This window comes from Bos javanicus, chromosome 29 (genome assembly GCF_032452875.1).
Source record: "Bos javanicus breed banteng chromosome 29, ARS-OSU_banteng_1.0, whole genome shotgun sequence".
Lineage (NCBI taxonomy): Eukaryota > Metazoa > Chordata > Mammalia > Artiodactyla > Bovidae > Bos > Bos javanicus.
In genome coordinates this window covers 38,598,159-38,622,517 of record NC_083896.1, presented here as the reverse complement: position 1 = coordinate 38,622,517, position 24,359 = coordinate 38,598,159, and the positions used below count along the sequence as shown (strand labels likewise).

The 24,359-nt window shown below is 43.9% G+C and overlaps 1 protein-coding gene across 1 annotated transcript; it reads left to right on the top strand.

The window, feature by feature from the left end:
* Positions 1–5,802: 5,802 nt before the first annotated feature.
* On the top strand, positions 5,803–14,930 carry LOC133241854 (pregnancy-associated glycoprotein 1-like). Its single transcript, XM_061407769.1, has 9 exons — positions 5,803–5,903; positions 6,980–7,130; positions 8,113–8,230; positions 8,329–8,447; positions 9,629–9,822; positions 10,749–10,865; positions 12,518–12,659; positions 12,747–12,845; positions 14,536–14,930. The coding sequence occupies exons 1-9, from the start codon at positions 5,803–5,805 to the stop codon at positions 14,683–14,685; spliced, it is 1,191 nt and encodes a 396-aa protein (XP_061263753.1). The 3' UTR covers positions 14,686–14,930.
* The last annotated feature ends 9,429 nt before the right edge of the window (positions 14,931–24,359 follow it).

The window sequence follows — 24,359 nt, the reverse complement described above, 5'->3', positions numbered from 1 at the left end:
TGAAAAGCCAGTGCACTGCAATTACAGAGGAGCCCCTGCTCACTGAAAATAGAGAAGTCCTGAGCAGCAATGAAGACCTGCTACTGCTGGTAAGTCACTTCAGTCATCTTCAACTCTGTGCGTCCCCATAGATGGCAGCCCACCAGGCTCTGCCATCGCTGGGATTCTCCAGGCAAGAACAGTGGAGTGGGTTGCCATTTCCTTCTCCAATGAATAAAAGTGAAAGTGAAGTTGCTCAGTCGTGTTTGACCCTCAGCGACCCCATGCACTGCAGCCTTCCAGGCTCCTTTCATGGGATTTTCCAGGTAAGAGTGGGGTGCCATTGCCTTCTATGCAATGAAGACCTAGTACTGCCCCCCCCCGCCCCCGCCAAAAAAAAAAAAAAAATTCTTCCAGAGAAACCAGTGAGGTCTCAGGGGAAGCAGGACATGAAAAAGGATGAAACCAGGCTGGGTCTGATATCATGCAAGTCATGGAGAGGGAAGCTACAGCCTGTTTTCACAGTGAACTTGGGATATAAGTTGCTCCTCAAACGTGCCCCAACCCAAGGCTAGGGAGCTTGGATTTCACTCTCCCACTAGCGCCTGCCTCTCATCCTTCAACTAACACCCAGCTGGTGTCTCCAAGCTCTTGTATTAGACCTCCAAAGACAAATCAAAGGTGACACTAGAAGTAAAAGACACAAAAGCTCAGGAAAAGGCAAGCTCAGATAATGTCTAGATTTCTGCATCCAGTCTGCCATATCTAGCATCATATCTGAAACCCTGTGAGTCTCAAAAACTCCATGGGTTTCTACATGTAAGCATTTTTTTTTAATTCAGGTTTTAATTTATATAGGAGTGTAGTTGATTTACAGATTGTATTAATATTAGTTGTATGAGAAATTAATTCCCTTATGCATAAATATGTATCCATTGTTTCTTAGATTCTTTTCCCATACAGGATATTACAGATTATTGAGCAGAATTACTGTGCTGTACAGTAGGTCTTTGTTGATTATCTATGAAATAAAGTAGTACACATATATTAATCTCAAACTCTCAATTTATCCCTCTCCATCTATCCACTTTTGTAACTATATTTATTGTTTTGATGGAGGGAAGGGTCTAGGCACTTTTTGTATCAGGGTCTGTGCTTGTGAGAGTGCAGTGGCCAGGGAAAGCAAGCCTGAGGGAGACTCATTTGAGATGATGGTAAATGTTTAGGAGGACCCGGACATGCAAAAAGCTGGGAGAAAAATATTCTAGATGTGGGAAGTAGCCCTGCTAAGGACCAAGGTAACCAAGTTTAATGAATGGCTACCCTTCCACTGCCAATCTTCCTTCCATCCTTGGAATTTGGCCTACAGGTTAACCACCGTGACCTCATCCCATGCTTCACTTGTGAGTTAGCAGCAATGAGCCATGTCAACCTTTCCAAGAAGGGAGAACCTGGGGCTATCACGAGGCTGAATATGCTCTGGACTAAGGGACATGTCCACAAACTGGTTATCACCAGGAGTATCAGGTGCTAGGACTATTTCCATGTACTTGTTCTCAGGAGTAGAAGTGCCAAGGAACTGATAGAGCAAAGAAACAAGTAATGACTCTTGTTTCATCTTGCCCCGTGTGATTCCCAAGGCCCTTTGACCACACTGCTCTCAGCCCAAAACTCTTTCTTCTTTTGCTTCCTCAAAGGTGGCTTGTGAATTACATCAGAAGCTGACTGTGAAGCCTAGTGGCTGGAACTCAACTCACAGTCAGCTGGGACCCAGAGATGTCCAGCCTTGTCCTATGTTTCTGTCCTTTTTCTCCAACCAGATTCATAAAGCGAAGTCCTTACAAGATATAAGGGTGATTGTCATTCTCTCAAGGCCTTTGAATGTCCAAGGTCTATTTGGAGCATCAAAGAGGGAACACATTCCCTGCATCCAGGCTAGTTTCAGACTCCGACCTCACTCAGCAAGGGGTTCCCTGAGGAAACATAAGGCACATATCTAAATTGACAGAAGGCTCAGAAGAAAAAGCTTCTCTCTGTGAATGCAGGTTCATGTTACCCAGTCAGCCAATGGTCTGTCTTGTGTGAATGAGGAGTGGAAGCTCTGGGGATCTGAGTTGGGAGTGAGTCAGTCACCACCTGCACAACGGCCTCCTAGGGTCACTACAGCTGGGGCTCTCCCACTGTGCCTGGAACCCAGAAGAAACAGCCCTGAATATTGCTTTCCTGCTGCTACATGGAGGCAGGTCTGCTGATAAAACTGGAACCAGACTTGAGGGGCAACAGGAAAGAAACTTCCACTCTGGTGCTTTCAGACATCTGATAGCTACCCAGCAGTGGATGCAACTGAGCTTTCTCTCATCTTTCTCTTCCTGGAAGTCTCCTAGCCTGGGAAGCAGATTTCCAGGGTCCCAAGTCTTCACTAACTCACCTGCAGCTAAGGTGAGTCATATACCCCAGGGTTCAGTTTCCCATCTTTGGATGAGGGAGACTGGACTTGCTCCAGAACACTTGTTCCAGACTGATGCTCAGTGCCAATCAATGGACAAGTGGCTCAGAGGTGGGTGTTGCTGAGGATGATAAGGTTGCCTCTGGTGGGCAGGGGGATGTAACTGGCTGGTGATGTTCATGGGCCTGGGATCAGAACTGAGAGTGGTAGACCACTTGACACACAGCTGCTGTGACAGTGGGGAACTTAGAGGCCTTGCCCAGTGGAACATACCATCATTTGGGATCTGTGGGATGAGATCATGTAGTTATAATCCAGAAGTTACCAGTGGGTAAGCTTGTATATTCCTCAGCAGAAACCCAAATTATGTTGATGAATCATCTCCCCCCCCCAAAAAAAAAAAAAAAAAAAAAAAACTGTGGGAATTAGATATTCCAGGACTCTTAGGCAAATTTTGTAGTATTTTAAATACTGTTTAAAGTAGGTCATCTTTTGGATGACCTGCCATTTGCTCTCTGGCTTGGGACAATACCCACAGTTAGAGTGGAATCAAAGGGCCTCTGGGGGAGGCTGTCAATCTCCCTGTGACTCATTAGCAGTGAGTACAGCTCTGCTGGTGCACATCTGGAGAAGGAATTTCAGCAGGAAGGATGTGACTTCCAAGTGTAACTGGAAGGCTCAGGTAGGTCTGGCCCTCAGGTAGGCACTATTCTTTTCCCAGTGCTTCTTCCTTCCCTCTTGGGTCCTGTGCAAGCTGCCCCCCTCTTGGTTACTGGGTTCTGAATTCCTCCTCCCTTCACTTGTAGATATCTAGGCAGTCCCACTTGTGGCTCCCTCCCTACCTAGGCCCAATCCCTCACCTGCAGATGGCACTAAAGAAGGGAAAACCAAGATGGGTCTTCCAGTTCATTCTTTCTAAAAATATCTGCATTCCTTCTGTTTCCAGACCCTGTCCTGAATCATCCACATCTCCAGCTAGATGACTCAGCTTAGCAGAGGAATGGAGATGCAGATGGGAGTATGGGGTGGTAAGGGTGTCAGGTATGGGGGACAGTTTTCAGATGACAAAAGATGAGTTGGAGTAAGAAGCCTGTGGTCCTTCAACCACTCATTCATTGGGGACCTGCCTGAATCTGCTATCTTGGGCTCCTCAGGATATCACTAAGATAGAAAATTCAAAATGAACTTTCTATAAACTTCTTACTGGAAAACAACTTCAAACATAACAAATATAAGAAAGAAGAGTGTCATGAACCCTATATTTCATCATTTGGCATCAATAACTGCAAAACTAATCTCTTAGCCCCACAGGTTGTCATAGACTGGAGATTATGCAACATCAAGATGGTGGCCAATTGAGTTCCCAGCGGAGACATTCTTGAGTTGCATCAGTCTTTCTCTTCTTGCTGTGTTCTCACATGTGGTGGTTGAAGGGAAGGAAGAAGAGGGAGAATGACAGAGAAAAAGAGTGAGAGGCTAATCCCATCATAAGGGACCACAAGAGTGAACATAGACATTCTAGTGAACATCATGAGGGATCACAAGAGTGAACATAGACATTCTAGGAATCAGCAAACTAAGATGGACTGGAATGGGTGAATTTAACTCAGATGATCATTATATCCACTACTGTGGGCAGGAATCCCTTAGAAGAAATGGATTAGGTCATCATAGTCAACAAAAGAGTCAAAAATGCAGTACTTAGATGCAGTCTCAAAAATGACAGTATGATCTCTGTTCATTTCCAAAGCAAACCATTCAATACCACAATAATCCAAGTCTATGCCCTGATCAGTAACTCTGAAGAAGCTAAAGTTTAACAGTTCTATGAAGACCTACAAGACCTTTAGAACTAACAGCCTAAAAAGAAGTCATTTTCATTATAGGGGACTGGAATGCAAAAGGAGGAGTCCAGAAATACCAGAAGTAACACACAAATTTGGCCTTAGAGTACAGAATGAAGCAGAATAGAGAGTCATAAGTCTGAATTTTAAAGCCATTTAAGTAATGTGTTGTTTTAGGTAGCTAATCAACAATTTGATGCAATTAGATTTATTAGTCTTTGCTCTCAATTTGTTCAGTTCAGTTCAGTCCTTCAGTTGTGTCGGTCTCTTTGCAACACCATAGACTGAAGCATGCCAGGCTTCCCTATTCATTGCCAACTCCCGGAGCTTGCTCAAGCTCATGTCCATCGACTTGGTGATGCCATCCAACCATCTCATCCTCTGTTTCAGCTTCTCCTCATCCCTTCAATCTTTCCTAATATCAGGGTCTTTTTCAATGAGCCAGCATGTTTATTATGCATTCAGTCTCTTTTAAAATCAACCAACAAGAATTAAATTCCTCTCTGTCCCCACTGCACTCCCAACTCTAGGCCAGAAACAAAAACCTGCAGAGACTGAAGGCTGATTCCAGCACATTGCTATGGAGATTTTGTTCCCAATCTTTTTTTCAGGGGAAAAAAATTAGTTTCTAACATTAAAATCAGTAGATTGTACATATAAATCCAAAGTTCTGATTCTCTTGAAAACATGGCCAACAGGCCTGCTTTCCAGCATGTGTAAAGTGGAGGAAAGGCTGCTCCCAGTGGTAAGGCCTGTGATGCCCAGATTCCAACAAGGCAACCTAGTCCTAGTATCGTATCTCCTGCCTCTTGGGGCCATGAGTTTGTGAGAACTAGACTTTTAGCTCTCTTAAGATAAAGACTACTTTTGTCTTGATCAACTTTGACTTTGAAGCCTTTAACCCAGAGCCTAGTACACAATTCTTCCTTGTACAGTTGCTGGATGGTATAAAATATTTTGTGGATGCATATGACATTTCTTCCAATATTGAAACCATGCAATTGAAGTACTGCTGTGTCCTAAATCTTTGATGCAGACTGGCATCATAAGTGCCCCTGATGTCTCCCATTAGACCCACTACCTAAAGTCAGCTGTAAGACCCTGAGCTGCCCATGAATTCTTCAGTTTGCCATTTGACAACTTATCCTCCTACCAATGTCCTCTCCAATGAAGACAGCAATGCATATCTAATGAAGTAGCTAGGAAGATGACATGAAACCACAAGTGTCAAGCATGGCCCCTAGTATCCATTTTCATGATGTTCTTAGCAGTTTTTTCTCCAAGTAGGCAAGGTTTTCTGTCTTCTTAGGTGTACATGCAGATCAGTTTGATTTTCCAGCAAAGCTTCAAAGAAGAGATTACACTTCAATTCTCTGTATTCTGAAAAGCTTCAAAGGCCACTTACCAAGGACACTGATGAAGGTAAAGATTTTATCAAGACCTTTGTGTTTTTCTCAGATCTTTTAGTGGCCTAAAAGGGAAAACTAGGGTAAGTCAGAGGATATATAACTAGCAGGTCCTGGTCGCCACTACATGCTAAGAACCCAAACTTCCCTGAGTACTTGGAGCCAGGAAAGAAACATGAAGTGGCTTGTGCTCCTCGGGCTGGTGGCCTTCTCAGAGTGCATAGTCAAGTAAGTATGGGGACTGTAAGTCACATCATATTCCTTTCTCGGATTTTTCTTTTCATCTGGTTATTCTTCCAGCCATCAGGTTTAGAAGGGAATGGAATATTTCCCTAAGAGTCTTAAAGTTCAACTCTCACTTATTGATAAGTAACTTGCTATAGGAACTGTGGATCCCAAGGTCTTGGTGTAGATTTGGGTTGCACAAATCTTGGGGTCCAGTCATGTCATGACCTATTGAAAATGCAACTCCTTGCAACTGTTCAGTGCATAGTCTATGCAGATGTTGATGTGGTTCTGTGGGATAGCACTTTTCTACATTTAATCAACATGTCCTCTTTTTTCCTGGTCTACAGCAGTGTGTATATGTCTATGTCTGCATCTCTGTATCACTGTCAATTATCTCTCCATCTCTTTGGAAGTCACTGTGAGGGTATTTTTCCTTGTGTGGTTTTCTTTTAATTTTTCATTTGACTCTTACTTCCTTCTCAAGCCTCTGAATTTCCCTTACTTGTTCCCTATATCTTGGATTCTTCTTTCAACTCTCTCTTCTCTTTTAACTTGGAGAAAGATACACAGTTTTACCCTGTTTTATATCAGACAAGCATGTGAACACAGTCAACTCAGAAACCTCTTGCATTTCAAATTGCTCCCTTGTAAAAGAGGATAAAAGTCCCCCTTCTACCTCTTTCCTTGAGGTTCTATGAGAAGGAATGAGTGAGATGGCAACAGCAATGCTAATGGCTGTCATTGTTGAGACTTCCTATTTATCAGGTATCTTATAACCATCACTTAACTTATCCCCAAGATATTTTATTTGGAGGGTTTGTATTGTTACATTCCACCATTTTACCGAAGGGGAGGCTGAGACACCACATGGTCATATGGCTTACCCAAGATTGCAGAACAGAACCTGTATTCAAATCTATGTCTTTGCCATGGTATATGCATAAAATTCTGATAATAATGTGCCTAACAAAAATTACTAGAAAATACACAGGGCCATAACAATGACAGTTATACCTTAAGACTGACAGCTAATTGTAGCATCTTCTTTGTTTTCTTTGTCAAATGCTCGGTGAAAGAATACCTCTAAGGAGAGTGAAGACCATGACAAAAACCCTCAGTGGAAAAAACATGCTGAACAATTTCGTGAAGGAGCATGCTTACAGACTGTCCCAGATTTCTTTTCGTGGCTCAAATCTAACTATTCACCCGCTGAGAAACATCAGGGATGTGAGTATTTTGGGAGCATGGTGCTCCACAGCGCCCCCTGGTGCTCTAGCCTAGCACTGGGGCTCATCTGGAGGTGCCAGGTGGGATGTTGGGGTTGGGGTTCCTGCATGAGGCAGATACACTGGAAAACAGGGACCCCACCCATAGGAGAGGGCACTCTCATCCTCAACTGTTGGTCTTTGATTGGCTTCGCAATTACCAGGTGGCAGGTAAACATCCATTTATGTGTCAAAGATGTGTCATTAGTTTGAGGGCGATTGTTCCTTCTGAACTAAGTGAGCCACTCAGTTATAGATAAAGAGTGAACCATCACTGATCAAAAAGTAGAACCAACTGCAAAGCAATTGTGAATCCCCAGGTAGAGGAATTCAGTTGCCACAGATGCAAGAACCACAGCAGTAAAAAGTTACTGAACCTGTATTCTGAGTATGGCCATAAGAATCACTGTGGTTCCTGTTTTTAGATTAGAAAAAGGGCTTATTTTTTCCTTCAAGATATCTTTAAAAATTCCCATACTAGCCTGAGAGATAGGCAAAGAGCAAACACATGTCAAATTAGAGGGTCAACTGTGTGCTGTTGATTGGATGTGGTCTGAGTTTAGAGGGAGTGGCTGGGGTTGATCAAGAAGGACCTCCTGGAGAAGCGGGTGCTAAGGCTGGGTTTGAAGAGAAGACAGAGCTTCTCAAATGAAGGCACCAGGACTTCCCTGGGTGTCCAGCAATCCTGGAGGCCCAGTGGATATGCCTCTGGGCTTCCCATGCAGGAGGTGCCATTTCAACGTTGATCATAGAATCAATATCCTGCATACAATGTAGCACAGGAAAAATGTATCAAATGCAGATACATCTGTGACCAAAGTCTGTGAGCTGCTCTGTGGTTAGAAAGTGATTTCAAGAGATATGTGACACCCAGAGGGAGGCATCAGTTTGGGAATAGAGGGTAGCCAGTTCTGCACTAACTCACTCTATCCTTCTCCCTGTAGTTTTTCTATGTGGGTAACATCACCATTGGGACACCCCCTCAGGAATTCCAGGTTATCTTTGACACAGGCTCATCTGAGTTGTGGGTGCCCTCCGTCTTTTGCAACAGCTCAACCTGTTGTAAGTACAGACACCCCCTACCCAGACCATCCTTCACTTGCCCTGCCACCCTATTTCCACCCTTGGCACCTGATGACACTCATCTCTTGTGTCTGCAGCTAAACACAATAGGTTCAGACATCTTGAGTCTTCTACCTTCCGGCTTAGCAGGAGGACCTTCAGCATCACCTATGGATCTGGGAGAATTGAAGCACTTGTTGTTCATGACACAGTTCGGGTAACAGTGTTACAAATGCTGAGTCAGGACTGGCTATGGAGTGACCACTGCTTGAAAAACAGATGCAGGACCATCTGGCAGGACCCTTCCTAGCCTAACTCCCATAGATATTGGCCATCTTATCCGCAGGTTCATGTCTCTGGGGAGGCAGTGTCTGTGGTGACACACAAACAAACAAATTAGCTAACCCAGAGAGTGGCTTGAGGTGTGGACTTGCAGCTCCTCTGCCCATGAGCAGTTCAAGGTTCATTTTTCTGGGAGCTAGAAGAAGGGATAAAAGCACCCACTTTTATATTCACCAAATGTTCCAGGCACTTTCAGGTGATAACTGGTTTAATCCTTCAACAACCCCACACAGCAGTTACTCTGATTAGCTCATGAGACATATGTGGAAACTGAGGTGCAGACAGCAAGGGCCTTGCTGAGGGCACACATGTGGTAAGTGGTAAAGTTAGGCTGGCTTTTCAGGACTGAAGTTTCTGTGGGATGTTTGGGGACAGAATAAAACTGATCTGTGGACCTTGGGGGCAGTCAAGGGCTTCAGGTATCCATAGTGGGAAACTGGAGGCCTGAGAAGTCAAGGGGCCTGATAAATGAGTTCTCACTCTAGACGACCATTGAGAATCTAATAAACCTATGGCCTGCCTCCCCCAAAATACTTGAGTAGTTCCCCTCTCTCTGTTGCTCTCTCATACACACTCACAGAAATATACACATATCCCAAAAAGTGAATTCCCCAGACAGTAATTTCATAGAACCCTGCAAGCAAGATTGTGTTGGACAGATGCAGAATCCTCAGTACATTACAGAGAATTCAGTCCATTCCTGTCATTAGGTCACAGTGATGCCAAAGAGAAGGCTATCTTGCTCTTGATTGTTTTTTCCCTAAGGTGGCACCTATGTCACCTGGCCTGACTCTTGGTTGCCCCACCTGGACATAAGCCACGAGGCCAATTTGACTCACCTGGGTGGTGTTTTTCAGAGGGGCAGATGTTTTAAAATACACAGCCTCTCTGAAATGGAACCCAAATTCTCCTCCCAGCTTGATCTAACCATCTGTGGGCCACCGAAGACATAGCCCAGCCTCAGTTCTTCTCTGAGTATCTAATGGCAATGCACCACAGCCCAGTCCTAGCCCCACTTCACATATCTGTAAATGGGAATACTCTTCTCTCCCACAGATTGGGGACCTTGTAAGTACTGATCAGCAGTTCGGTCTAAGCGTGGCGGAATCTGGGTTTGAGGGCATGAGATTTGATGGCGTCTTGGGCTTGAGCTATACCAACATATCCCCATCTGGAGCCATCCCCATCTTTTACAAGCTGAAGAATGAAGGTGCCATTTCTGAACCTGTTTTTGCCTTCTACTTGAGCAAGTAAGTCTGACATGGACAATCCCTTTCTCCAAATTAGCTGTAAGATGCTTTCAGGTGCACAGAAATTATAGAACACTTGATAAAGAAGTACCCTGAGAGATAATTTAACCCAGGATAACTATGGCCCCAGGGCCCAACTGGCTTCACCCTTGGTTTTATATATAAAATTTTATTGGAACACAACCCTACTCCTGGGCTCAAGACCAGTAACATGGTCTACGGGGGGTGAGTGAGGAGGAAGGATAAAGGAAGGCAAAAGAAAACAAGTTGAAGGAAAAGGCATTAGGATTTGCTTATGAATTTGATTAGGAAGGAAGGAGAAGGATGGTGGATGTCTTTCCTTCCTCATTAGCATTCCACTGGGAGCCCAGAACCAGCTACCCAATTTGTAGGAGCCAGTGAGAAATGAAAGTGTGGGACACAAAAGTGTGGGACACCTTGTTCAAGAAATATTAGGCATTTCAGGACAGGGAGAGCAGAGATGGGGTCCCTTCTGAGTGTGGGGCCCTTTGGACAGTAGAGGTCACAGGCCAGTGGAGCCAACTCTGGGTGAACTGAACCCACACCCTTAGAAACCCCAGGCCTTGATTTTCCTGAAAAATGACAAGGTGGACAATGGGAAACCAAAACACTTCAGCACTGTGCCCTCTGAAGGTGTCTGAGCACTCAGGTCACTGGAGGTCCAGGGCATCTTCAGAAGACATAGCAGGTGGAGCCCAGCCAAGTGATTCAGCTTCTAACCTCCTCTGTGCCACTCATTAGCTAGTAACCGACCTCAGTCTGGATCTCAATCTCTCCTAGATGCTATTTCTGCATCTGTACATGGGGACCTTATTAGGGCATTGATGGGTGGACAAGCACAGTTCTCAGACAGTGCCATTGCTACTGTCCTCCAAGGATTCCCCCCACCCCTCTTCTCTCTACAGAGATGAGCGGGAGGGCAGTGTGGTGATGTTTGGTGGGGCGGACCACCGCTACTACAAGGGAGAGCTCAACTGGATACCATTGATGAAAGCAGGCGACTGGAGTGTACACATGGACCGGTAAACCTCTCCCTCTGAGGGACAGCCCAAGTGATGCACCCACTACTGTACATGGACACAGGCAGACACACACAAATACATTCTCAGACACACAGTCACACAGACATATACACCACCTTTAATGACACAGACAGACACACAGACACATGGAAACACACAGGCAGATACATATAAACCTACACAGAGACCCATAAAAACATGCATAGCTAGTCAGCGACACACAAGCACACACAGAGACACACAGAAACACACATACAAATAAACACAGAAGCACATAGATACACAAACAACCTATGGGTTCATAATCCCCAGGCCTTCCAAGCAAGGCTCTGACAAGGGTCCTAAAAGGGTCCAGAGAGGTCTGTGCAGCTGGGAGAGGGCTGCACCCACCACTCTTTGAGATGGGGAGCATGGTTAGAGGACTCTACAGTGTGGTGAACAGAGGATCAGGGGGAATTTCACCAGCCTGAAGAGAGTTATGATAAGATGACCGACTGTCCAGGGCTACCTAGGACATAGGAAGTTCTCAGGGACAGTCCTGAGAAGATGGGGAAACCCGGTCTTCTTAGGAAGCAGCTACCCAGCAGTAGAGAGAGCTTGGCTGCAGTCTTAAGATGTGAAACCAACTAATAAAAAGGACACCCCACATTCTTCGGCACACAGTGGGACAGGTGCTATAACAGAGAATCAGGAAGATGGGATCCAGGAGTGACCTGAGGACAAGAGGCATAATTGATAGGATTCTGTGTGATGCCCTCAGACAAAAGCTGACCTATTCATTGGAGTTTCTGTGGGGTAGTCATGTATTTCCTGGCCAAGGTCTCAAGGTCTGAGCTGGTTGTAGGAGCAGTGCTGGGAGACACCCTCTCCCAAAGGAGCCCCTCTCTCCCCCTACTATGAGAATCTGCTGCCCCTGTGAATCTCCATCTTCACTCCATGTGTGACCCAATATTTGTTCCCCATCAGATACAGCTCTGTGCATGTTTCTTATTATTTTCTCAGTCTTCATTCACTCATTGAACAGACAATCATTGGGAGTCCACTGTGTGCCAGGCACTTTAGGGAGCCAAGGAGAATAAAACTCGCCCTCACATCTAAGAAGGCAGATGTACACGAAATGACTTGCCCACATAGTGAATTTTGACTTTGGTACATGCTATACCTGAGGAGGAGAAGGCAATGGCAACCCACTCCAGTACTTTGTCTGGAAAATCCCAGGGACTGTGGAGCCTGGTGGGCTGCATTCTATGAGGTCCCACAGAGTTGGACATGAGTGAAGTGAGTTAGCAGCAGCAGCAGCAGCAGACATGAGGAAGGGTCTACAGAGAGTGACCAAGACAGGAGACTGATAAACACCGGGGGAAAGGCTTCCTGAAAACAATACAATTAAGGTGGAATCTGGAAGATGAGAAGAAATTTGCTAGTCAAAGAGGAGTGGAGTCTTCTAGGAAGGAAGACCAGCTTGTGTCAAGGTACAAAAGATCCTGATGTATTCAAGTACTGCATTCAAGGATGTCAAGGAAGGTGCTGTGTCGAGAGTAGATGAAAAGAGGGCAACAGATGAAGGGCTGTTTATGAAACAGTTGGGAAGGGGGCAACTCTGGGTACACTCAGAATAACCTTGATGCCCGCTTTCTTCCATTGTCTCTCAGCATCTCCATGAAAAGAAAGGTTATTGCTTGCTCTGGCGGCTGCAAGGCCCTTGTGGACACGGGGTCATCATGTATTGTAGGCCCAAGTACACTGGTCAATAACATCTGGAAGCTCATCGGTGCCACGCCACAGGGTTCTGAGGTGAAGGGTCATGCCCCAGGGTCACTCCCAGTCTCCACACACAACAAGGATTTCCAGGGCCAACCTCTCTCCCTCTCTCTCTAACAGCACTACGTTTCATGTTCTGCGGTCAATAGCCTACCCTCTATTATCTTCACCATCAAAAGCAACAACTACCGAGTGCCAGGTCAAGCCTACATCCTCAAGGTGAGGGGACAATACTGAGGGTTGGTTCTCAAACTGGAGCTTGCAGGAACCCTTGGGCTGCTCTGGGAGGAGGGTGCCCTCTGGAAGTCATGTCACACCATTGCAGATGCTGCTGAGCCCTGTGGCTGGGCCAGTGCCTCCCACAAAACCAATCACTTGAGAAGTAAGGGCTGTGTGCGACACTGATCTTCCTGAAATAAATATGGAGATGCCACACCTTATGACATGGTGGGAGTCACAAGGAGAGGGGAACACTAAGGTCCTCAGTCCTCAAAAAGCTTCAATTCAATCTGAACCTGTAGGTGCATGAACATGAAATTCAGCTCTAGCAGTCCCTGAAATAGGCCATGTTACAAGGAGAATGGCTGGGGACAGTCCCAGTGTGATGTCCCAGAATAAGTTAACAGTCTCTGTCCCCTTCTCAAACTTTTCCTGGTTTGGATGATAAATTACATGGTCAGCCTTGTTCTCGGCTGCATCTTCCCCTTGCTCCAGCCAGGTGCCTCCTTTGTTAGTTGAAATGCCAGACCCCTCTGTAGGGAGGTTGGATACTAAAGTGAATAAAGGGAGCACAGTGACTGCTAAGCCCCAGCACAGGGTGGAGGCTTCATGTTAGCTCCCTGAAAGTGTTCAGAGCTGGCTGATGGGCTCAAAGAAGGCTTTGAGGAACAGAGGAAATTTCAGTAATTCTAAAACCACAAACTCATTGAGCCATATGGAGGGTTGCTAGGTTCTAGGCAAAACTGCACTGGATTCCATGCAAATGTCATCTCAAGGTGATGTGCACTGGGGCACTGGGGACTTACTAGGGGTGATGAGGGCTACGGACTGACCAGTGGGGATGGGGAACCAGAGTACATTACCCAACCAAGCCTGGAGTGTCCAGAGGGTGACTGTGGGACGAAGGAGGCTTCTCAGAGTTCCTGAGTTAAGTCTTCAAGAATGTGTTGTGGGAACTGCTCTATTTAAGATGGATAACCAACAAGGAGTTACTTTTAGCACAGGGAACTCCGCTCAGTTATATGACAGCCTGGATAGGAGGGGTGTCCTTGGGACCAGGATACCTGGATACATATGGTTGAGTCCCTTTACTGTCCACCTGAAACTCAGAATATTGTTAATCAGCTATACTCCAATACAAAAAAAGTTTTTAAATAAAGTATGGATTGTGGGGATGCAGGAGGAGAAGAAGCATTCTTTGCAGAGAAAACAAGGAGCAGGAGTCAGAAGAAAAGAAACAGGGAGTGAGGGGAACTATGGACACACTTGTTCTTTTCTAAAAATTTATATTGAAGTGTGGCTAATCTTCAGTGTTGTGTTAAGTTCTACCACACAACAATGTGACTCAGTATACACATAAAAAATATATTTTTTTTCTTTTTCTTTTTCATGTGGTTTATCACTGAATATTGAATATAGTTCCTTACACTCTACAGTAGGACTTTGTTGTTTTTCATTCCTTTGTTTCCCCAACTTCCAGTCCCCCACTCACCACACCCTTCCTCATGACAACCTCATGTCTTGGCCCTATTTGGCTTTGGATGAACTCTCACATCCCCTGCTACTGAGAAAACCCCTTGATACTTACCAAAATAGGGAAATAAAGCAAAGAATTGTGCTGGGTCTGGATTTTGGGGGAAGTCACTGGTAGGGTGACATGCTGACTGGTGTGTGTCTCTGACTCCCCCAGGATTCTAGAGGCCGCTGCTTTACTGCCTTTAAAGGGCATCAACAGAGTTCATCTACAGAGATGTGGATCCTGGGTGACGTCTTTCTGAGGCTGTATTTCTCAGTCTTTGATCGAAGAAAGGACAGAATTGGCCTGGCACAGGCAGTGTGAATGCTTGGAGTGGTTCAGGAATCAGTAAGGCCACTCCTAACACACACTCACTCACACTTTGGGCACTCCTGCCCAGGATGCTGGTGAACTGTATTTGGTGGTCTGTACACGCTATTCTCTGGAGAAGGCAATGGCACCCCACTCCAGTACTCTTGCCTGGAAAATCACATGGACAGAGGAGCCTGGTGGGCTCCAGTCCATGGGGTTTCTAAGAGTCGGGCATAACTGAGCAACTTCACTTATACTTTCACTTTACACCCTATTCTCAATAAAGAATAAATGGTTTCACTCTTAATGGTGCTGAAACAAATGGTTGACTCTGTTTGTGTCTGGTAGTGAAGGATCTAGAACCAAGTCTGAATCAAAATTGAGAGGAGCCCTACTCCAACTGGCTTCAAGGAAAACGGAGACTCGTTGAAATGATCTGGGAATCCAGGATACAAGAATCAGAGCAAATACAAAGATCTCAGTGACTATACCCAAGAAATCAGAAGTCATCAATACTTTCTCACCTTCGATCTTTCCCTTCAGTCTACTTTGATAGTGTTAGCGTGGCAATTTTCTTCCTTAAGGCTTCTACACCTTTTGAGGGAGTTCAAGCTATCTGCCCTAGGGTTTTAAATCCTGAAAGCATCACCTAGTAAGGAAAGAAGATTGCAGACATCAGAGTTCAAGGGTGTTCTCTGAATGACCCACCTCAGATCACATGTACAGCCTTAGATCAGCCATCTTGGCAGGAACATGGGGTCTTATGACTGGCTTTACATGGTCTCTGGCCCTGACCCAGCCACACACATGTTTATCAGTTTCCTGCACAACTACATGACTGAAGCTGGGGAGAGGCAGCCCCAAGGATAGAGACTTGGGAATGGTCTAGGCAGTGGAAGAGTTTGTGATGACCCACCAACTCCACCACCTCTTCAATCAGAGGAATTATAAGGGGTAATGAAATAGACTCCCTTCATCCCATCTCAGATGATGTCATCACTGGGCTTCTCCTCCAGGGGATTTTGGGTGAGGTACTCCATGCAGAGCTGGTTCCCTCTTGTTCCCACACCCCAGTCACCAGATCTCTGCCACATATGCCTACTCTGTCCTTTCCAGTCCTACTTGGTAAGTGGTGGACCCAGTGGATCCCTGAGCTATCCCACTACTCCAGGCTCCAGAATGCCCCTTCCTTGGCTTCCAAAGCTGCTGGGGAGAATGCAAAGCATGTATCGGGGGAGCCAGGGTACACAGAGCCTTCAGCCTTTCTGAGCTTCCTCCAGCGATGGAGCTACAAACTATTTGCATGGAGCTGCCATGGTTAGGCACTTCAGCAGTGGAAGAATCCATTCTTCCCATCTGGAGGGCCTCAATAGATGCCTCAGCTGAGTCAGCAGGGATCACAGGTTTATTTCCTTTCAGATTGACTGGTATGATCTCCTTGTTTTATAAGGGACTCTCAAGAATCTTCTCAAGCAGCACAGTTCAAAAGCTCAACTCTTTGGCATTCACCCTTTCTTATGGTCCAGATCTCACATCTGTACATGATTACTGGAAATATCATAGCTTTGACACTATAGACCTCTGTAGCAAAGTGAGTCCCTCCTCTTTAATACACTGTTTAGGTTTTTTATAGCCTTTCTTCCTTCCAAAGAGCAAGTGTGTTTTAATTTTGTGGCTGCAGTCAAGGTCCATAGTGGTTTTGGAGCCCAGGAAAATAAAATCTGCCACTGTTTCCACTTTTCCCTCATCTATATGCCATGATGTGGTGGGATAGGATGCCATGAATGTTGAGTATATTTTTGTGAATAGATTTTTGAATGTTGAGTTTTAAGACAGTTTTTGCATTTCCTCTCCTCATCAAGAGGCTCTTTAGTTCTGCTTTCTGCCATTAGGGCAGTGTCATCTTCATATCTGTGGATGTTGATATTTTTCCCAGCAATCTTTATTCCAGCTTGGGAACTATGCAGTCCAGCATATTGAATGATGTATCCTATATAGAAGTCAAATAACCAGAGTGAGAATGTACACCTTGTCACGCTTCTTTCCCAGTTTTAAATCTTTCAGTTGTTCTGTGTCTGATTCTAACTGCCACTTTTTGACCTACCTACAGACTTTTCAGCAGACAGGTAAGGTGATCTGGTACTCCTATTTCCTTAAGAATTCCCCACAGTTTGTTGTGGTCCACACAGTGAAAGGCTTTAGCATAGTCGGTGAAGCAGAGGTAATGGTTTCTGGGATTCCCTTGCTTTCTCTATGATCCAATGGATGTTAGCAATTTGATTTCTGGTTCGTCAAACCAGTTTGCACACCTGGAAGTTCTCAGTAGTGTTGAAGCTTAGCTTGAAGGATTTTGAGCTTTACCTTGCTAGCAAGTGAGATGAGTGCAATTGCATGAACATTCTTTGGAATTGCCTTTCTTTTGGATTGGAATTAAAACTGACCTTTTCCAGCACTGTGGCCACTGATAAGTATTCTAAATTTGGAGACAAGTTGAATGTAGCACTTTTACAGCCTCATTCTTCAGGATTTTTAAATAGTTCAGCTGGAATTCCATCACCTCTCCTAACATTGTTTGTAGTGATGTTTCCTAAGACCCACTTGATGTCATACTCCAGTATAGCTGTCTTTAAATGTGTGACCCAAACATCATCACTATCCCAGTCTTTATGAACGTTTTTTTACAGTTCTTCTGTGCATTCTTCCTACCTCTTCTTAATCTCATCTGCTTCTGTTAGGTCTTTGACTTTTCTATCCTTTATTGTGCCCATCCTTGCAAGAAGTGATCCTCTGGTAGCTCCAATTTTCCTGAAGCAATCTATACTCTTTACAATTCTATTATATTCCTCTAATTCTTGCAGTGTTCTCTTATGAAGACTTTCTTATATCCCCTTGCTATTTCCTGGAAGTCTGCATTCCATTGAGTATATCTTTACCTTTCTCCTTTGCCTTTCACTTCTTTTATTTTCTCAGCTGTTTTTAAGGCCTCCTCAGGCAAACCCTTTTCCTTCTTGCATTTGTTTTTCTTGGGGATGGTTTTGGTGACCACCTCCCTTACAGTGTTACAAATCTCCATCCATAGTTATTCAGGCTTCTAGACCTAATCCCTTGAATCCATTTTTCATCTCTTCTATAAATTCATAAGGATTTGATTTAGGTCATAACTTAATGGTTTACTGGTTTTCCTTACTGACTTCAATTTAAGCCTGAATACTGATTGATTCTGCCTAAGCATGGTTGCCACATCACCACCCACCACTCCCGGTGGGTGTGGGGCAAAAAGACACAATTTGAGGACTGTTACCCTGGGTTTGTGCTTTGCTTTTCACATGCTTAGCTGTGTGACCTTGATCAAGTCCCTTAACCTTGGTTTTCTCATCTGGAAAATGGGCACCATGATGATAATTCCACCTCTAGATGCATGTGTGCCTGCCAAGAACAAGTCACCCCGAGTGGGCTTTCTGGGTTCCTGAGTCTGAAATAAATATGAATTACTTTGCCAGGTGGGGAGAAGGAAATCTTCTGTTTAGAGGTTATGGCTGCCATCCCCAAGGCTAAATATTGATTCAAGCCAAATGACATCTATCTCTGAACCCTGACCCAAAACTCTGACTGAGCCGATGCTTCTGTTGCCTGGGCCCCAGCAAGAGCTAATGATTACTGGTTCAGATTTCTCCCTTCCCAGCCTTACCAGTCAGCCTTTCCTTGTCAACTACTTCTAGCCTGAAATCACACTGCAAGGAGAGTTGTAAGGCTTTTGGTCTCTTTTCGGTTTCCCACATCTCCAGTGTAGCAAGAAGTAGCTGTGACAGCTTCTTGTCCTAGCAACAACTATGGCAACTTGTACAGTCCAATCGCAGCCTGTTATATGAAACTGCCCCCATTTGGCCCGTCATGTTAAATTACCTACAGTTGCCTTAGAAACCTTCCTATGCTTGCTGTTTAATGACCAAATACGTGTGGACTTGATATAGTTTTCTTTCCCAAGCATGATTCCTACCATGCAATGAAGTAACCAGACATTTAGTCATCTAACTACCCACAGGAATTGACAAAAACAAACAACCCATCCATTTCTTGCTTGCCTCAAAACAACATTAAAGTGATCTGCTGAAACAATGTGATACATTGGCATGTACACTCCAGAAGGGGCACTTTTTATGGATTCGTTTTCTACCTAGTGCAGAATGTCTACCACAAGCCTTGCCCTCCAGCAGCTGGCCACCTTGTTATGGCAGACTCAGCCCAATCCAGATCCCTTCGACACCCCTCAGTAAAATTTAGAGAAAAAACTCAGTCAACGCTCTCTCTCCTGAAGAAAACAGTTTTTTTGTTTGTTTGTTTTTAGAAAACAGTGGTTGGTAACTCATTCAAAATCTTGTGCTCCTTGCCTTGGATTCAAGGACCTGCACCAGAGGATGGGAAGCCTCCCCTTCCAACTAAATCTTTCTTCACTCCAACCAGGACCAGAACCTTCACTGGACCCTGTGTCCTCATTGGTATTGTTCAGTTGCTAAGTCACGTCTGACTCTTTGTGATTACACGTTCAGCAACAAAACAGGCTTCCCTATCTTTCACTATTTTGTGTAGTTTCCTCAAACGCATGTTCTTTGAGTAGGTGATGCCATCTCACAATATCATCCTTTTATTCCTTCTACTTCTGCCCACAATCTTTCCCAGCATCAGGGTCTCTTCCAATGAGCTGGGCCTTCACAGCATTGGCCTAAGTGTTGGAGTTTCATCTTCATTATCAGTCATCAGTCCTTCCATTGAATATTGCTCTACCACTTCCAGAACAAAACTCAGGTGTTTCCAATCACCTAACAATTTTGAGCATTGATAAAGTTTAGTAGAACAGGGAACAGGATTTCCTCTGGGAAATCCCAGAACCGCTGCCCAGCCTTTCTCTTACAATTCTTTCCACCTGACATAGAATTACCTGCCTACAGCTTCTCCAGCTTGAAATGGCCTGCTGACCCAAAATTTTCAGCTATCCAGGAATTGTTCCTTACTCCTTCCTTAAAGACTTCTGCCGGATCCCTGATTGTCCTCTTTACATCAGTTCAGTTCAGTCTCTCAGTCATGTCCAACTCTATGCTATATCATGGGGTGCAGCATGCCAGGCTTCCCTGTCCATCACCAACTCCCAGAGTTTGCTCAAACTCATGTTCATCAAGCTGATGATGCCACCCAACAATTTCGTCTTCTGTCTTCCCCTTTGCCTCCTGCCTTTAATCTTTCCCAGCATCTGGGTCTTTTATAATAAGTCAGTTCTACACATCAATTGGCCAAAGTAATGGAGGTTAAGCTTCAGCATTGGTCCTTCCAATGAATATTCAGGACTGATTTCTTTTAGGATGGACTGGTTGTATCTCCATGCAGTCCAAGGGACTCTCAAGAGTCTTGTCCAACACCACAGTTCAAAAGCATAAATTCTTTGGTGCTCAACTTTCTTTATGGTCCAAATCTCACATCCACTCATGACTTCTGGAAAAACCATAGATTTGATTATACAGACCTTTGTTGGTAAAGTAACGTCTCTGCTTTTTAGTATGCTGTCAAGGTTTTTCATGGCTTCTCTTCCAAGGATCAAGTGTCTTTTTTTTTTTTTTTCACAGCTGCAGTTACTATCTGCAGTGATTTTGCAGCCTAGGGAAATAAAGTCTGTCACTGCTTTCATTGTTACTCCATGTATTTGCCATGAAATAATGGAACTGGATGCAGTAATCTTTGTTTTTTGATCTGTATGTACCTCATCAAGACCATCCCCAAGAAAATGAAATGCAAAAAGGCAAAATGGTTGTCTGAGGATGCCTTAGAAATAACTTAGAAACGAAGAGAAGCAAAAGGCAAAAGAGAAAAGAAACACATACCAATCTGAATGCAGAGTTCCAAAGATAGCAAAAAGATATTTTAAAAAAGCCTTCCTAAGTGATCAGTGCAAAGATAAAGAGGAAAACAATAGAATGGGAAAGACCAGAGATCTGCTCAAGAAAATTAGAGGTAGGGAAGGATCATTTCATGCAAAGATGGGTCAAATAAAAGACATAAATGACATGGACCTAAGAGAAGCAGAATATATTAAGAAGAGGTTGAAAGAATATATAGAAAAACTATACAAAAAAGGATATTAATGACCCAGATAACCATGATGGTGTGATCACTCACCTAGAGCTAGACATCCTGAAATGTGAAGGCCCCCTTAAGTCAAGAGGGCCTTAAGAAGCATCACTCTGAGTAAAGCTAGTGGAGGTGATGGAATTGCATTTGAGCTATTTCAAATCCTAAAAGATGATGGTGTTAAGGTGCTGCACTTACTATGCTAGCAAATTTGGAAAACTCAGCGGTTGCCACAGGACTGGAAAGGTCGTTTTCATTGCAATTCCAAAGAAAGGTGATTTCAAAGAATGTTCAACTACCACACAGTTGCACTCATCTCACATACTACCAAAGTAATTTATCCAAGCAAGTCTTCAACAGTACATGAACTGTGAAAATCCATATGTTCAAGCTGGATTTAGAAAAGGCAGAGGAACCAGAGATCAAATTGCCATAATCCGTTGGATCATAGAAAAAGCAAGAGAATTCCAGAAATATACTTACTTCTTCTTTATTGACCATGCAAAAGCCTTTGACAGTATGGATCACAACGAACTGTGGAAAACTTATTGAGATTGGAATACCAGACCATCTTACCTGCCTTCTGAGAAATCTGTATGCAGGTCAAGAAACAACTGAACATGGAACAACAGACTGGTTCCAAATCAGGAAATGAGTAATTAAAGGCTGTATATTGTCACCCTGCTTATTTAAATTATATGCTGAGTACATCATGCGAAATGCCCAAATGGATGAGAACAAGCTGGAATCATGACTGCTGGGAAAAATATCAATAACCTCTGATATGCAGATGACACCACCCTCATGGCAGAATATGAAGAGAAACTAAAGAGCCTCTTGATGAAAGTGAAAGAGGAGAGTGAAACATCTGGATTAAACTCCACATTCAGAAAATGAAGATCATGGCATGTGGTCCCATTACTTCATGGCAAATAGATGGGGAAACAATGGAAACAATGAGAGACTATTTTGGGAGGCTCCAAAATCACTGCAGATAATGACTGCAGCCATGAAATTAAAAGATGCTAGCTTGTTTGAAGAAAATCTATGACAAGCATAGCAGCATTTTTAAAAACAGAGACATTACTTTGCTGAAAGAGTTCAGTATAATCAAAGCTATGATTTTTCCAGTTGTCATGCATGGATGTGACAGTTGGAGCATAAAGAATGGTGAGTAATGAAGAATTGAAGGTTTTTAACTGTGGTTTTGGACAAGACTCTTGAGAGTCCCTTGGACTACAAGGAGATCCAACAAGTCCATGCTAAAAGAAATCAATCCTGAATATTCATTGGAAGGACCGATACTGAGGCTGAAACTCCAATACTTTGGCCAACTGATGTGAAGAACTTACTCATTAGAAAAGACCTATTACTGGGAAAGTTTGAAGGCAGGAGGAGAAGAAGATGCCAGAGGATGAGATGGTTGGATGGCATCACCAACTCGATGACATGAGTTTGAGCAAGATCCAAGAGTTGGTTAAGGACAGAGAAGCCTGGCGTGCAGCAGTCCATGGGGTCGCAAAGAGTCGGACATGACTGAGTGACTGAACTGAACTGCACATACCCCATTGCAAATGCTATTTGTAATTGTCATGTTTATCCAGCAATACAGGGATCCCCAAAGCCCCAACACATATCCCTAGTTTGTCTGCACCCATGCACAGAAGTCACTGCCTAGCATTCACAAGGCTTTCAGTGAGTTCTGATTGCAGGGGGACCTCCGTTTTGATCGACATAGAGGAGCAAAGGACACATTTATCCTCCTGTCTCAAACAACTTGAAAGTAGAAAAGATAAAAGAAAGAATGGTTTTTTACATCAAATGTCAGGCAGCAGAGAATGGATTCCTGAGGTGGGGAGCAAGCAAGGAGACTTCTACAATTGCCCCAACTCTAGAAATAATTTCCAACACATACATGGAAGGGCTATCTAGGCAGAGACAAATGGTCTCCCCAGGAATAGAGATTTGAGACTCTAGATACTTAAGAGTTCATAGGAGAAAGCTACACAGATAGAACTGTGGGAAGGTACAGATGATAGCCCTCCAGTTTTCAGTGGAGAGTTGATCGTACTGGTCAGAATTATAGGGAACAACCCTTGAGCCTCAAATTGAGCCAAGTCTAATTGTGTCCTCACCCACCAGAGTGGAAATTATTCATAATTCCCATGACATCAGTAGGGCCTTGAAGACAATATTGCCTTGCTAGTGCGGAATAATAAACCTCGTCTAAAGGCTGGTCTCATCTCAGCTTAAAAAACTGAACAGCAAGCCTTCAAAAAGTGCAACTGTTTCCAAGAAATTAACACTGTTTGCAAACAGTGCCTGGAATTAGAGAGATCAGTCGCTCAGTCGTGTCCGACTCTTTGTGACCCCATGAATCGCAGCACGCCAGGCCTTCCTGTCCATCACCAACTCCCAGAGTTCACTGAGACTCACCTCCATCGAGTCAGTAATGCCATCCAGCCATCTCATCCTCTGACGTCCCCTTATCCTCTTGCCCCCAATCCCTCCCAGCATCAGAATCTTTTCCAATGAGTCAACTCTTCACATCAGGTGTCCAAAGTACCGGAGTTTCAGCTTTAGCATCATTCCTTCCAAAGAAATCCCAGGGCTGATCTCCTTCAGAATGGACTGGTTGGATCTCTTTGCAGTCCAAGGGACTCTCAAGAGTCTTCTCCAACACCACAGTTTAAAAGCATCAAGTCTTCAGCACTCAGCCTTCTTCACAGTCCAACTCTCACATCCATACATGACCACAGGAAAAACCATAGCCTTGACTAGACGAATCTTTGTTGGAAAAGTAATGTCTCTGCTTTTTAATATGCTATCTAGGTTGGTCATAACTCTCCTTCCAAGGAGTAAGCATCTTTTAATTTCATGGCTGCAGTCACCATCTGCAGTGATTTTGGAGCCCAGATAAATAAAGTCTGACACTGTTTCCACTGTTTCCCCACTTATTTCCCATGAAGTGATGGGACCGGATGCCATGATCTTCGTTTTCTGAATGTTGAGCTTTAAGCCAACTTTTTCATAATTTATAATAATTAAAAAACTTCCAAAGGGTAAGAATTACCACATTCAACATCCAGTTTAAAATTTCCATATAAATTGAGAAAGTATTTGTCCTAGTTCCTTCACAATATTGTAAAGTCATTATCCTGTAATTAAGATATATAAGTTTAAAAAGAAAAAAATTCCATATGTGCGAAGAAGCAAGAGAATATCCAAAATGAGGGAAAAATCAATCAGTAAAAACACACTCAATCACTACAACAAATCCAGATGATATTTGCTGAGTCTTTCACATACACCATGAAAAATTGTTTACTTGTCTTTTGCATTTCTGGCTCTTTTCTAACAACCATGGCTCTTGTGCCACATCCAGGAACCTAAGTCCTCTGTCACTTGCAGTTATGTCCTAGTTCCATCAGTATATTGTAAAATAATTATCCTCAAATTAAGATAAATAAATTTAAAAAGAAAAAAATTCCAGAAGTGCAAAGAAGCAAGAAAATATCCATAATGAAGGAAAAATCAATTAGTGAAAACACAGTTAAAAGTATATATTA